Here is a 15,860-nt window from a genome sequence, read left to right on the forward strand (position 1 = left end):
AGCAGAACAGAGCTAAAGGTATCCTAAGTCCAGCTTGCACAAATTCTATAACATATTTGAAGAAAAAGAAATCATTAGGAGCAGAAGAATAAAAGGAAAATTTTGAAATGAACCGAGTTATTGTTCAGAAAAGCCATTTTAACAAAGGAAAATCTTATTCACCTTAAAAACTTTTCCTTAATATCATGTTAACAAATCCTTCATCATCATGAATATATTCTGATTTAAAGAAAGTATAAAATTCTTCAAAGATAGGTTAGCACTAACCATTTCCAAGGATTTCTTTCTCTTTTTCTTTTTTCCAGAAATCCCATTATAGGTAATTGAGTGGCTCTACAGAATATACTTGCAAAGTAACATCCTAGTATTTTCACTAATACCCAGGCAGTCAAGAAAGATCTTTTTGTTTGGCTAGTGTTTCTAAACTGAGGCGGGGGGAGGTATGTGGATGTGTTCTGTATGTGTATGTGTGTGTGTGTGTGTGTGTGTGTGTGTGTGTGGGAGGGGGGGGGCCCTACTATTTTTTAAATGCTCCAATAAAACAAATGCTAAAAAAAGAGCTTGTGACTTAGGCCCCAAGTTCAGTTCTGCCAGGAATGGAAAAAACAGTCAACAGAGCTCTAACCTCCTTTCTCTCTTGACTATACAATGGTTTTCAAAGAGGTTTAGTCCTACTATGAAAGACTCACGTTAAGACACTGGAAGGGTCTAATAGAGAATGAACACCAGGCATTGAATAAACCAGGGAGATGATGACCTTTTGCCCCTTCTGATGAGAGCCCAGCACATCCTGTAGCAAAGGAAGGGAAACAAGCTGGTATGCACCAGGTGCTGCAAAACCCTTGCCTCTGGGTTTCTCCCACACTCTGTTCCTTAAACAGTTTAAAAGTGAAACATGACTTAAATAGTATTAGGGAGCGAGAGAAAAGTACAATTCCTGGAACCGACTGTTCCACTGTCCCTTAATCCTTTGTTCTCCATATTGTTGGAGTCCTGCAGCATGCAGCACACGTTCCACCAGCAACAGGCAAGACAATGGATTTAGCAGTGGCTGGACAATTAGTCCCAATTAGGCCTATTTCTCAGCTGAATGTAAAGGGGTAGTGGGGTGAGGTGTGGGGGGAAAAACTACAAAAATTTTAAAGAAATATTTCATCATGGAGGCAAACAATGCAACATGAAGCAAATTGAACCAGGGGTCAGAAGACTCTGCCAAAAGTCACTGTGTGGCAGTAGGCAAATACCTTAACCTCTCTGTTGTCCACAAAATGTGGGCAACCAACCACCACCCCTTAGATCTGACGATCTCAAGTCAAATTATGGTTGAAAGTACTCTGAAAACTGAAAAGGTTACACAGATGTAGAGTATTCCTCTGAGCTGTCTTGGAACCACAGATACCCATCTGTTTTACGAATCACATAACTTTTATTCTCCCTGACAGAAGTCATTAGTGACTTTCTTATTTTACTTCTATTTTCTTGACTGATAATTTTTTTTTTGGTTCACGAGTGATACTTACATATGTACATGTGGCGGCTGGAATCTGCTCTGGTTGATGTTGTAGTGTGTGAATGCCTGGGTGGGGTTTGAGCTGTACTCATCCACCGTTATGGTAACTTTGCCTTGAGAAGGAATCCCATGAGCCATCCTTCCTCCCTATAGGCATGAGCAATTCACAACTTTCCGGAGCAAAGGATGGAAGCAGGCATGGTGTGTTTCAGCCAACCTCTGAACCCAAGGATCTACACATCAATACCACTGTGCGTTTCTGAAAAAAAAAAAAATTATAAAATGAGAACAAAGAAAAAGAAGGTGTTTAAGAAACGTCAGCTAGGACACCGGGATGTGCAATTGGCTCAAGAAAAATCTTAATATGTGTTGTTGCCTCGTGGATACAACCTTTTCCAACCCTCACCCTGCAGGTACTTCAGAGTGGACACTGCAGTCCATCTAACACTGCTGGCTGCTAGCAAATCACTTCAGCGGTGTTCAAACTAAGATTTCCTCTTTAATTATAATTATGGCACTTAACATGAATTACGGAAGGGGCATATCCACAGTTGCCATGGTGTCTAACTATAAATGGTTTGTGCTCGAAGTGGAGAATCTTCCAAACCTTCCCTGCTAATTGGAATGTTTGGTCTGTACAGAGTTGATGTCATAGAATAATTTGAAATCTCAATGCTTAACACAGTCATATAACACAATGACCAGTGTAAATTTAAAATGCTGCACTTATAGGGGCGCCTGGGTGGCTTAGTCGGTTAGGCATCTGACTCTTGGTTTCAGCTCAGGTCAGGATCTTACAGTTTGTGGGTTTGAGCCCTTTGTCGGGCTCCGTGCTGACAGTGTGGAGCCTGAGCACTCCTGCTCTCTCTCTCTCTCTCTCTTTCACAAAAATAAAATAAAATAAATAAATAAAATAAAATAAAATAAAATAAAGTAAAATAAAATGCTACACTTACAATAGATACCAATGTGTAATTATAATACATACATAATATGTGCATGTTACACATAATTTTTTCTTTCACAAGCAGTTCCCCACAAACGTAGGTACTCAACGCCTGGTATACATATGTACTCCACTCTGGCCAAGAATCTTATGGTAAGGCAAATCGTTCTTGCTAAATGTAATATAATTTCTTTAAACACTCCAGTCACGTGGGGGAAAGTTAAACACATTTAGGCTTGGACCACGACTCTGGATGCATTCATTACGGCCCCTCTTAAGAGCCCAAAGAGAACACTGAAGGGGGGCAGCCATTACATCTACCATCTCATTCTTGCTTGGTGCTGTATAATTCTCAGTAGTTGGTTTCATTCTTTCAAAATTTCCATTAGTTTTTATTATTTTTATAAGTGTCAGTATATTATTTGCTGTGCCGGCTTCACAAATGAGGATGTTTATTTCTACAGCAGGTATGCAAAGACTGAGAGAGCAGATCCCTGCATTGAGGCTGTTGCAATTGATCAATGCAATAGAGAAGAAGCGGGGAGCATGCTCCTTGAGTAACACTTGGGCGTAACCCACGTTCTTACTTTAAGTGCTCCACATCAGAATACGTTTGCCATGTGCCCCATTAAGCTCCGGGAATCTTAGCTGCTATCTCAAATAAAAAATATTTAGAAAAATAAGATTAGATTTAAATTTGGCATGAAACACCTTAAATATCAAGCAAAAGGCAGATGGCCTGCCATAGGCCATTTATTTTATTATTTTACAACCCGGGGGTTGTGTAGTCCTCCATATGCTAGCTGGGCTAAGAAATTCCACAGTGTTCCACTCAAATCATTGCCTTCTTCATATTAGCAAAGCAAGCTAAATAACACCCACCTTGCCTTCGTTCCTAATGCACAAGGCCACTGCCAAAAGATGAATCCCTGGTGTTCTGGCATTTTAAACAAAGTGTCACTTTGGGTTCTCTTTCTTCTTCCTGACTTCATGGGAGGTAGAAGTCCTTTAAGCACCAGATGATAGACAACCAGGCCAGTAGGATTAACTAAATTAAAATCTTTCCCTGCTCCTTTGATGCAAGATATCTATGAAGAACTGCTTACAAATCATAATGTAGCAGTTTTCATACCAAGTTTGCAGCTGTTTCCTTAATTTCCCCCACAATTATATTTTACTGTTATTTTGCATAACAGTAAAACACAACACCTGCTTCAAATTGCAGTCCTGTTCTAAGTACTGTAATTCTCTTTTGAGACACAAAGTACCGAGACACTACTGAAGCGCAAAACTGCATAATTGCGCCACGCTGAAAAGTAAATACAAATGAAAACATCTTCCTGTTATAGAAATGACTGTCATTAAAAAGAATGTTAGCCATCAAAGCACAGAGGGAAAAAAATACGCATTTTCAGACTGCGGGAACTTAGTGTTTGCATAAATTAAAGAGTGGTGTAAAAATTACATGGCAATTCTTATGTTCCTGCCATCAATGTCTATTGTGTGAAATACAAGAGCATTAAGAAGCAAAGGAAACAAAATTCATGTCTACACCACTGTGACCTCTCAGTCACAATCTCTGCACTCTGTGCCACAACCAGTTTAAATATTTCTGGAGCAAACTCACTAATTAAGCTAAGCAAAACGGCCTAGAAATAAAATTTACACACCTATTATGTAAATATCTAGGCAATGACTTATAGTAGTTAGCATTAGACCCTCCCATTTGAAGCAGAGAAGAGAACTTAGAAGGTGATCAACTCACAGTCCTAAACAGTCCACTCGACCCTAAAGTCCAACTAGGATTGCCTTTTCTATCAAGTGAACATCTGTACCTCTTCGCACCTTTGCCCCAGCAAGACAAATAGAATATCTTTTCATCAGCAAGCACAGGCCCCTGTAACTCTGACGGGCTAAATGGGTGGCTGGCATCTCATTTGAATTCATCTTTACCATGTTCCCTTTCAAATGTTTTATCGAAAGAGTGCACCTGCAGTGTCTACCTTCTTTAATCTGGAGTCCTTTGAAGAAACTGTCAGACTGAGGCAGAGAGCTTCAAAACTTTCACAGGAACCTTTACAGACAAGTCAAGAAAAGGCGTACTCTTTAAAATATTGTGTTCACCCCTACTCGCATCACAAAATGAACATATCCTAAGATATTAAACACCAACACACAGAAGACTTTTTTTTTCCCTAGCAAACTCTCAGAAAGAGGGGACAATGGCCCCTCCTTTGACCTGAGAAATTTGGGAAAAGCTTGAAACAAAGCAGAATGATACATTGTCTAAAACTATCCAGAAGCTGATTCACCTTGCTTCACATATGTAAGCAATAAAACCTTCCAAATGATCAGATTTTGGAGCATCTCATCCTCCTTACACATACATCACTTTTTACATATAATATCTAAAGAGAGCAGTATTCTTTTTTTTTCTTAATTTTCATTTTATACTTCAGCACATTTACTCCACAAAACAAAAGAACCTGGTACTAAATGCCAGGAATCCTAAAGAAAAATCTAAAGGGGACTGACATTGCCAAACATTCATGTTGGTTGGTGCTAGTTTGATTTTCTCCTTAAAAAAAAAAAAAAAAAAAAATCATGTGGGCTCATTTTGCATTTCCTAGACAGCAATCACGTCTGGGTCCCTTAAGCTGTGCAACTTGAAATGTTCTTTTTCAGGAATCTAGTTGGAAAACCTTTTAAAGTCGGCTGGCAATGAAAGGATTAAAAGCTGGGGAATTAAATAACTGTCTCCACCTCCTAGACACCAGAAGTCCAATTTACCAAAAGTTTCAAAGCAACAACTCATGACCTCTCTACCGGAGCCCGCACCGCACAGCCTATGAGAAAGGAGCCCGTGATTTCCTCCTTTAAACAAGGATGCTCCTTTTATTCACTAGCCCTAAGAAGATCGCCCGACCGCCTGGCCGGACTTTGGAACTCGCCTGCTCCAACTCCGCCAAATTTCGCTCTCTCCTCCCACTGCCGAACGGATCGAGCGCTTTCTCAACTCACGCCCCTACTCTTTTATGCCCACCTCCAGTTACTCATCCCTGTATCCCGGAGCGATGCCCACAAGCCTTCTCAGAGGCGTCTCCGCCAGGGTTTTGGGAGGGATGCACAAAGTTCCACGTGCCTCTGTCCACAGAGCGCCCTCCCTCCCGCCGCACTTACACCTGAACTTGTCTCCAGCACTGCGGACACCAGCCTGGCACATTCTTTCGGAGAGAAAGGGCAGGACTTTTCTCCTGCGCCTCTGGCAACGCGTGGAGCCTATATATGGTGGGGCGGGGGGCGCGGAATTCTCTACTTTGGATTGGTTTGTTTGTTTTAAATCTAGGGTGGGCAGTTGCGGGGGGAGGGTGTCCTTCAGCAACTACACACACCACACACACACACACACACACTCTCGCCCTGCCCTCCCGGCTCACGGCCGGCTCCTCCGGGCGACAGCTCCCCCTTCCTTCCTGGAGCACCAGCTCGCCTTACTCGCTCAGTCCCCCGTTGCCACCACCGTCGCCTCCGCTGCTGCCGCCGCTGCTGGCACTGTTGGAGCTGGCGCTCGCGGCCCTGGGCTCCGCTGGGCGCCTGTCTTTCTTTCTCTCTCTCTCTCCCCCAGCCCCAGATTGATTGATGACCACCGGCGGCCAATGGCTCTGACACCGCGCCATCCTCGCTCGAGCATCACAGCCCCACGCCCCCGACGTCAGCCTCGCGGGCGCATTGGCATCCCCGAACCCTCAGAGCGGAGCCGGCGCCCGGAGCCGTCACCGCCGCCTCCCTGCTCTCTGCCCCGGCGCTGCCGGGCTGCTTTCCTGGAGCGGCAGAGAAAGGAAGGGAGGGAGCCAGCAAGCGTTGGAAGGGGGTGTGGAGGCTACGGATTTCCCCCCCTCTTTAGAAATCTTTTCTTTGCCTTAAAGTTTTGTTTGTTTTTTTCCACCCCGACCTGTTTGTGTTTGTTCGCAGCATCTCAAATCAATTACACATTTTTCATGACCCGCATTTACACTTAATTTGGGGGTATGTTGGGGGGTGGGTGGGTGGATAGTAAATGTTCTATAAATCTGCCCCACCGGGGCATCCTTAAATTCTCTTCTTGTTGGTGGATTCTAACTCCCTTCCCAATCTCCAGAAAAAAATGCCCCTTCACCTCCTAGGCCGCAAAACCCCGGAATTCAAAGGCTTTACAAAGATAACCCTGTTCCGTGCAAATAGGCAAAGAAACTCCTGCCTCTCTGGAGAAGAAACCGGGCGGCAACGGTTACTTTTTCTCGTCGCTCGTCCCCCGCCGCCCGGCCCGGGTCGCCGACTCGCTCCGCAGGCGGCGATCGTGGAGACCGGAGGCGGCAGGGGACAGCGAGGTTGGGGCGCGGGGACAGGGTGAGAAAAAGCCCCGCGCGAGAGCGGCGCGCGCGCGGGCGGCCCCGGGGGCGGCCGCGGAGCGCAGACCCAGCACAAAGCTGCGCGGCGCCTTCCCGGCTACCGCACCTCGCTCGGGCCGCGGCGGGCGCCCGGGGCTCGGGCCAACACAATGCACCCGGGCCTAGGCCGGGGCGGTTCGAACACATCACCCCGGGACTTTCTAGTAAACAGCTCGCCTAGTCCTCGTCCCCACCCCCATCCCAGCCGCCTGGCTTTCGCTGATGCCCCTCGCGGACACCCCCTTCACCCCTGCAGAGAAATCCCGGCGAAGAAGGGAGCGGGAGGTGGGGACCCTGGGAGGTCGGGGCTGAGGACTGGGGGCGGCGAGGGGGGAGGGGAGATGAGCAGAGGGGCGAGATGGGGAGTGGGAGGGCGACAGCTCCAGAAAAAGAATTCGCTTTCGCTCTGGGGTAGAAAATACGCCCTCCTCGGGTTCCGAATTGCCCGGGAAGCGCCAGCTTGTGCGAATGTCAGGAGCACCGGGGCAGCCGCGGTCCGCAGCCTCCGAGCCCCTCGCACGCGCCTCTGACAAGGCACCTCTCACCCGGGCTCCGCTTTGTGTGTGCATTTTTTTTCCCTTCCTCTCGCGCGCGGCACCGGGCGCCCGGCCGCCTCCTCCCCCTCCCCCGCCCTCCGCCTCCCTTCCCGGGGCGGATTACCTTTCCCGGGCTGCGCTCCGGGTCCCGGGGATGCCTTCAGCGCCCAACGAGCAGGCGATCCATCGCGGAGCGGCCGGAGCCGGCGGGAGGCGCGCGGGGGGCGAGCGGGGGCGACGAGGGGCGCGGGCGGGCCAGAACCTTCGACCCCGGAGGTCCCGCCGCGGGCAGGGGCGGGGGACCTGGGGGCGCGGCACGAGAGGGAGGGGGGGGTGGAGAAAGGACCGGAGCAGCCTCGATCTGGGGAGAGAGCGAGCGAGGGGGCGAGGAGAGGGAGCGAGGGCGCGGCGAGCCAGAGGGAGCGCGAGCGGTGCAGTGACAGGGACTGCCACTGGGGTCAAAGGAGCACAGCTCCAGGAAGCAGGGCGGCTGAGGCGCCGCTCCGTGCGCGCTCCCCGGCGGGACCCCGCGCCCTCGCGCGCCCCTCCTGCAGCCCCGGCCCGCTCGAACCCGCACTGGCGCCCCGAGGCCCTGGGGTTGCAAGAGGAGGAGGGAGCTGAGGGCGAGGCCGGCAGCCTGCTGGTGCTCTCGGGTCAAGCAGGCAGCAGGAAGCAGAGCTGCAAGTTCATCACCAGGAGTGTGATCAGCGTAAAAATCATAGGGGACTGGGGAGGGGGGTGGCTACGGAGCCCCAGAAAAATAAAGGGAGTTTTCCCTCCAAATGGGCGTCTTCTGCAAAGAGAACACCCAAGCCCCCCCTTCATCCACCGACCTGCCTGGCGCTGTCTGGAGTCCTGGCACAGCTCCAGGGCGCCGAGCTCCCTGCGGGGGCAAGGGGAGCGGCTTGGGCACTGGGCTCAGACCAAGGAAGGCGACCCTGGGTCCCCTCCCATCTGCTGAGCTTAGGCTTCCCGGGGGTAGAGCCGTGCTCCCTTTCCTCAAGCCTTTCAACTCGCCACATTCACACACACACACACACACACACACACACACACACACACACACACACCTTTCTCTCTGCAATGTTGTTCCTGAGAAAGAAAAGGCCAACCCAGTTGATAATTTTTTTTCACCTCTACGAATTAACGCAGGTTCAAAATAGGGAGGTGAGGAGGGGCAAAGACTAATTGTTTCCATTTTTGTCTTAGGGGCACATATTCCCCAAACAAGAAGCACTTCAAAAACATTTTAAAAATCAAAGTTCGTCCTCTGTTTTCTGCTACTTTGGATAACGGGGGGGAAAAAGACTTTCAGAATTGTATGCAAACAACCTAATAAAAGGAAAAGCCGCTGAAATGCTAAAAGACGACAAGGAAGAGAAGGCTTTTAGAAAACTTGGTTGGGGCTGTCTGCAAAAGATGAGGTGGCCCTGTGATGTTCCGCTCTTGTCAGAGCTGAAGGATTTGGACTGCAACCAGATCAAATTCCTTTCCAGGAGTCAGACCCAAAGATATAGGCATTGTCCAAAGGGAAATCCAATGGATGTGTGCGTGAGAGAGAGAAGTGTGCTAAGTATACTATTTGACAACTGACTAGACATCCTGGCTGAAATTATATCCCTTAAAAATAAAAAAGGAGCCATTTCAACCTGGTCTGTGGCCTCTGTGCTGAGACTAATTGGTTTCCAGGGTCTGGGAAGGAAGGGAGAGAGGCTGGTAGGAGCCCCTATAAAAAAAGATCAAACGGAATTCACTTGAAAATATTTCCCTTTTACAATGGGCTTTCCTGGCACTTGAATTTTAAGTAACCCATCTCTTAGGCCTGAGCTGAAATGAAGGGAGAGATGGTCTTGGCAATAAATTTATTTTGTTGTACACTATGCCCAGAGTGTCAGGACTTGTCAAATGTTCTGAGATCAAGAGGACAGTGATTCTCCTTGCCTAGCACAAATCACAGCAAGTGGCATTGACATTAAAGATGGCAAAGACAGGGGGAAGGTAGGGCACCTTTAAATTTAGTTTTTGTTTTCCAGCCCAGCAGCAAACACTGACTAGAATCATGTTGTTGAAGAAATGCTTGGTTTTGTTTTCCTTTTTCTACGACTTATCAGTGCACTCCTCTTATCTAAATGGTTTGAATTTTTTCACTGATTTGGACCGATTTAATCAGCCAAAAAAAAAGCAGCATAAGCCTTTTTTCTTTTTTTTTAAATAACTGGTAGTCAATCAAAACAGCCAAACTTAAATTTGTACGTGAACCTGAATCTATACATACACACACAGATAATAAATAGTACCGTGTTCTATTTCAGTAGCACATTTTACAGGATATTTAATGCTATTGAGCACAAGTGAGTGATCCTTTACAAAGTTGATGAAAATTTGTATATCATTTTACTGTGTGGGGAAAAATTGAGGCAAGAAAAGATGCTTGAAATTGTAGCTTATAGTGCAGGAAGAAGTCAACTTCCACTCTGTCCCTGATGATCAATTACCCAATGAGAGAAGTAGTGACCAAGCTCTATGAGAGCTATGATTTTTATTTCTATTAGGCTACCAAAATAAAGAAGCTGGAGAAATAGAAGTAAATTTAAATAATAAGTCACGAACAAAAGGAACTCGCTTTTCAAATAATTTTCATTACATGGATTTCAACATATTGTGTTTTGTTAAATCATATTCTCCATCAATATAGCCACCTACACTAAAAGCTTGTTTTAAAATGATTGGATGTGAACCATGTCTGTCCCCTGACATCAGCTTTGAAACGTCAAGCTTCATTACAGCAAATTTGAAATGCTATAGGCTGATACTTTTTTTTTCTTTAAGATAAGTGAGCCTATAAGCTTCATTTTTTTGTCGGTGTTAAATTCAATTTTTATTGTTTATAATGGAAAACAAAAGAAGGAGCAAAGTAAAATGCCAAGTTTATGATTGCCTTTATGCAAATATTACAAATTTTTCCCTTTAATGGAATGTAAATTTGGACCCTTTCTCCAGTGATTTCATCGAAGGAACTGGCAAATATGCTTCCTGATAGCCTGCTGCAATATCTTTTAAAATATCTTTTCAGATTGCATTTAGGGAAGAAAATGAGAGAGTGGAGCGTGGGAGAACTTTAGGTGGAAGCTTGGAAAGTGGTTGCTACTTCCCTTGAAAGCTAAATACTTTATTTGGCATTGGCTCTCATTCTCCCTCTCCCTATGAGGACAGGTTTTCCAGTACTCGAGGGACACGTGTGTAACTTAAACCTTGGTTCAATCCTGTGGTTCTTCTTCAGAAAAAAAAAATTATGGAAACTATTGCATTTCTTTGAACAGTTTTATTAAAGTTAGATACACCAATCTCACTCTGGGAACAAACAGCAACTATTGTGCTTCTTTTTCTTTAAATTTTCTGCATTTTTATCATTTTCCAGCAAGGTTCAGACTATAGGTTATCAGAAATCAGAGCCTGTTAATAGAACTGCCAGTATGATGCAATTTGAAAAAATCTGACCCAACAAACTTCCTTATTTCATTCTTAATTCCTATAGTTTTTACAGTTTTTACTTGTTTCAAATGTTTTTGCTGTAAACCCCTCAAGTTTGAGAACTATGCCCTTTATTCCTGTTCTTATATGCTGTGTACCTAGCAGAAACTTGGAAATAGTTATTAAATGAATGTATGGGTCAATGAGTGAGCAAGTGAGTAAGAGAAGGCTGGAGGGAAGGACAATCATACAATGGAGGAAAATCCATACCAGATATGCAGGAACGGAAGTGATGTCATGAGACTAGTGTCAGAAGATAAGAGCTAAGGACTTATCATTGAGTTTAAATAGTACATTTAAAGGGGTTTGCTAATGTCTTTGGAAACATGAAATAATACATAAAGCTGTTTAAGAAATTTATTTTCTCATAGAGAAACTAAAGATTATCATGTATCACATCTGTTTAAAGATAGCCTTTTTTTAAGTACAGTAAGATGCCAAAAAAAAAAAAAAAATCCCCGAGTAAAATTTGTATCTTAAAATTTATAGAGATAATTTACCAAGATGTAGTCTCCAAAGAAACTTACTGTGATTAACCTGATTTTTTGATAGATCCTTTCTGAAGTTCTCAAAATAAATATATAACGCGTTTCATCCTTTGTACTTAAAATTTCCTTTTGGTTAACCAATAAAAATGTTTATGACTGAGAAACATTCAGGAAACACTAGAACTGAGGAAATTTCGTTTCATAAAATAAAATTTTAAGGCATTATCTTAGAAAGGCTAAACTTTGCCAGCAGCTTAAATAATAAACATGGAGGGAGCAGGAATGTTAAAATTTTGCAAAACTCATTAATCCTTACCATACTTACTAGCCAATGTCTAGCATGTATCAACAAATCAGACAAGTATTATTTATGCAATAAAAATTTTAAAAATTAATTTTAAAAATCTGACAAGATCCTGAGCATGTGTTAGTGTGTTTTCCATCGTAACAGACTTGCATGATCTCTGTTACCAATTAATCTTTGCCAGGTTTTTTTCCCATATTATGATCCCAATTCTGAAAAAGTTGTGGCAGAAATTAGTGGTACTTGGGATAGGCTGGTCAAGGTGGAAGAACATTCTAAGTGAAGTAAAAGCCAAAGTAATCTCTTTTGAAAGATGGGCATGTGGAAAACCCATAATAACCTGATTAAAGAAAATGTATGTGGGGGATTTCAATTTTAATAATTCAATTTGACAAGCTAGTATAAGACATATCAATATTTTGAGTAAGCAACATATAACATAATTTTCCTTCTTAGCAAAAATACATGAACGAATACATTTTTAAAAAACAGTTTGAGAGACAAGCAGAATCTAAAACCCATTTCCTTCTGTATTATTAATGTAATGGTTTGATTATTCACCAAATATGTTTTAATCTTTGCTCTAGGCAGAATACTTATACCATGATGATGGTCTAAGATGCAAAAAGCAGAGTTTCCTCACACAGTATAAAGTACATAATTTCATGGATCTGGGCAGTCTGGCATTAAATAATCACACAGATAAATACAAATTATATCTATGAAAAGAAGAAGCAGCTGGTATTAAAAAAAAGCATAAAATAAGGAGACTTTTTCTCCTCCAAGTTTGAGTGAAGACTTCCCAGATGGAGGAAGGGAATACAAGGAGACCATAGGAAAAAGAAGAAGCAGTGTGGTGGGTGCTAAATGAGGAATTGCGCAGTGCCCATGAGAGAGGTCTGGATCCAGATCTGCAGACAGAGGCCAGAACTGAAGGGCCAAGCTAAAATCATTTGAAGGTCACAGCTAAGGCCCTGTTCAAGATGTTTGACTTTATCCTGAGGGCAACTGGAAGCTGTTTAAGGATCTTAAGTAGAAAGGCTAACATGATTAGATTTGTGTTTTGAAAAGGTCGTTCTTCCTCCCAGCGTGGAGAATGGATTTTAGGGGGCTAGAGTGAACATTGGGAGGCCATTTAGGGGTTATTGCAGTCACTGGGTTGAAGGTGAAGGTAGCCTTCAGCATGACAGTTTGGAGGAGGCAAGACAAGGAGAGAAATGAATGGATTCAAGAGATTTGAATAAATTTTACATAATAAAAACAAATTACTAGCATATTGAAATCATAGTGTGGTATTATTACCCAGTCTGAGAAGCTGAGAGCCATATTAACCTAAAGACTTGTTTTTCATTCTAACATTTTTCTAACATACAGATCCTAAAACTTTATCTCCCATTCAGTGTCCCACACCTATTTTTGGCTCACAGATCTGGACTTGTTCTTTTTTCATATGAAACATAAATGCTGGAGGTAACTGTATTTCTATTTCTCTTTAAAGGTTTTAGATGCTCCATCACTTCCATGTCTGTCTTCATTGGAACTACTTCCCTTATATTTAATGTTCCAAACAATATTCTAAGGGATTCTTAACAACTAGCTGTTTTCTAAGTGAAATCTTCAAAGAAACAGGTATGCTTTCACAGGAAATACATAGACACTGACTAGAAGTAAGAATATTGTTCTTTCAAGTAGAATTATTCCGTGTGGACCCAATCAATCTTCACAAACCAACTGTAAGAAAGATATTGTACGTGTTGGGTTTCTTATTCATACTAGCTAAGTCACTATGGCCCTGCTTAGCAACTCAGAGTTCTGAGAAAAGATGGCAATGGAAATAAAGTAAATACAGACATTTCAGGACTTCTATAGCGGCAACTATGTTTTCGAACTTCATCCCTTTCTTAGCATTTCTACATTTTGAAAGTTCCATCAATTTCTTCTGTTCTCATGATTCCCCATAATGCCTACTTATAAACAAGGTAAAATCTGCACACAAGAGAACAGCCAAGATCTAGCGCACAAGGTTTTACTAGAAGCTAAAATAAAAGGAAGGTTTACTGGAGGGTAGTTTAAAAAAAATCACAGCACTGTATCAAAATCCCTATTTCATGCTCAACACAGAAGGAACTTTAAAAGAGTTATTTTTTTTTCATTTTCAATTTTTGTTCCTTTTCCTATTCATTGTTTTGTGAAAATTAAAAAATACAAGCAAAAGGAAAAAGTTAAAAATTAGCTGTAATTTTGCCATTCAGAAATATCCATCATAAACATTTTTGTTATATAGTTTTTCAGTCTAAAGAATTTTACAAAAAAAAAAAAAAACAACAAAACTAGAAATACAATTAAGTGTATAGAGTGGTAGTTGAGAGGAAACCAAGGTTGGAATCCCATCTTGGGCTGTTACTATCTGTGTGACCGTGAGTGAGTTGCTTAAACTCTCTGTAACTTGATTTCCTCATTTGAAAAAAGGAGTCATTAAATATACCTACCTCATAGAGTTGTTACAAGGATTAAATGTGTTAATATTTTTTTAAGGAATTTAGATTAATGCCTGATACATATCAAGTAATCATTGTAAGTTTTGGAACCCATTTCTAAATCTTTTTAATACAACACTAATACATAATCATAAATAAATTGAATCCAGAAGTACATTAAGAAGTAAAAATTCTTCTCTTTCTCCCTCATATCCCGTTACCTATATAACTTACTCTTTCAAAGGAATAGAATACTATGAACACCTCTTCATGTCATTAAACATCCTTCTATGTCTCCATAGACTAGAACTTTCATTAAAAGTGCAATGCATGTTATAAATTCAGAATACCCAAAAGTCCATATTCCATCTCAGAAGACTACACATATATTATAATCATATAGATGAGTTTAAAAAATATTCCCTTAAAAATTCCATAGTCCTAAGACATATGAAGTAAATCCTTCTCCTATTTTTATCTATGGGGATGATTGAATGGGTCTTTGAAAGACCAGTGTACTTGTATCTAGTTTTATTTTCAGTTTATTAATCCCCCCCCACTTTTTTTGAAGCATGGGCAATATTCTGAAAAGTAAAATTAAGAGTTTTATGTTTGGCAAGCTGCAGTTTTGGGTTATTCATGCTGTTGAAATTCATAAGCACAACAAATCAACTGATAGTTCATAGAGACGTGATAACCAGTTTAAATTCAAACTTTACCACCAGTTGTTGATACACCACTTACTTGTGTACTTTAGAGTTGTCTGGAATATATAATGGATCATAATCTGTAGCATTCATTTGCCAACAGGAGGTTCAAGATGTGATGGCAGTCACATGGAAAAGTTGTTATGGGAATTTAAGGGAGGGGGGATTGAAGAATTCTTTGGCACTTGGCAGCTCTTTGGCAAATTGTATGGTTGCTGCTTTTCCACCAGCTGGGATATGAAGTAGATGGAAGTGTATATGGCCAGTGTTTATTTTATCATAAGATCTTCACATCAAAATTAAATAGTCTGTAGTAATCCTCAACCTTCACCATACACACAGGCTAATCTGGTTAAACAAATACAAGTGTGTTTGAGTATCAAGGAGTTGGCCTGGTGGAGTCTAAGATTTTCATTTTAGAAAAGGCTGTAGTAAGAGAAAAATGCGTTCCACAGCAGCTATTATCTGGTATCTGAATTTGCTGTTGGCAAACTGGTCCTTGCATGTCTTGGAGGCATATGGAAATTGATGATGAAAGTGTCTAGTGTAACTAGAAATATAATTTGATGAAAACTGAAGCAGTGAACTGTGAGAAACTGTTAAACCAGTGTCATCAAACAGCGCTTCGAAAATAATGAAACAGAACTACTAGCTCTTTATGAGTAATATTGGGTAAAAATGGGAAAAGCACATGGTATACACAAAAAGTTTAAATATATGAGGTAATGCTCTTTTTAATTACTATTATTACAAAGACCACTCCAAATGTCTACACCCAGACTCCTTTCCATTTATCTCTAAGTAGACAATGACATCACGTCTCCTCTAAATTATTCAGACTCAGGGGATGGAATTGGCTCATTCAATAGAGAATGCCATGTTTGGTGTTGGCACGGTACTTAAAGGCTCTCTCCACATTATCCCCAAACTGAAA

The 15,860-nt window shown here is 42.4% G+C and overlaps 1 protein-coding gene across 3 annotated transcripts in view; it reads right to left on the reverse strand.

The window, feature by feature from the left end:
* MPPED2 (metallophosphoesterase domain containing 2) overlaps positions 1-7,611 on the reverse strand; it is a 174,458-nt gene extending 166,847 nt beyond the window's left edge. For all 3 annotated transcript variants that reach the window (XM_042906431.1, XM_042906430.1, XM_042906429.1), the window contains exons 1-2: positions 7,544-7,611; positions 1,521-1,769 (exon numbers count right to left, since the gene is read on the reverse strand). In XM_042906431.1, the coding sequence (XP_042762365.1) occupies positions 1,521-1,648 (128 nt within the window). In that variant the 5' untranslated portion in view covers positions 1,649-1,769; positions 7,544-7,611. The remainder of the gene's footprint in view (positions 1-1,520; positions 1,770-7,543) is intronic.
* Positions 7,612-15,860: the final 8,249 nt, after the last annotated feature.

The sequence above is a fragment of the Panthera leo genome, chromosome D1, assembly GCF_018350215.1.
Source record: "Panthera leo isolate Ple1 chromosome D1, P.leo_Ple1_pat1.1, whole genome shotgun sequence".
NCBI lineage: Eukaryota > Metazoa > Chordata > Mammalia > Carnivora > Felidae > Panthera > Panthera leo.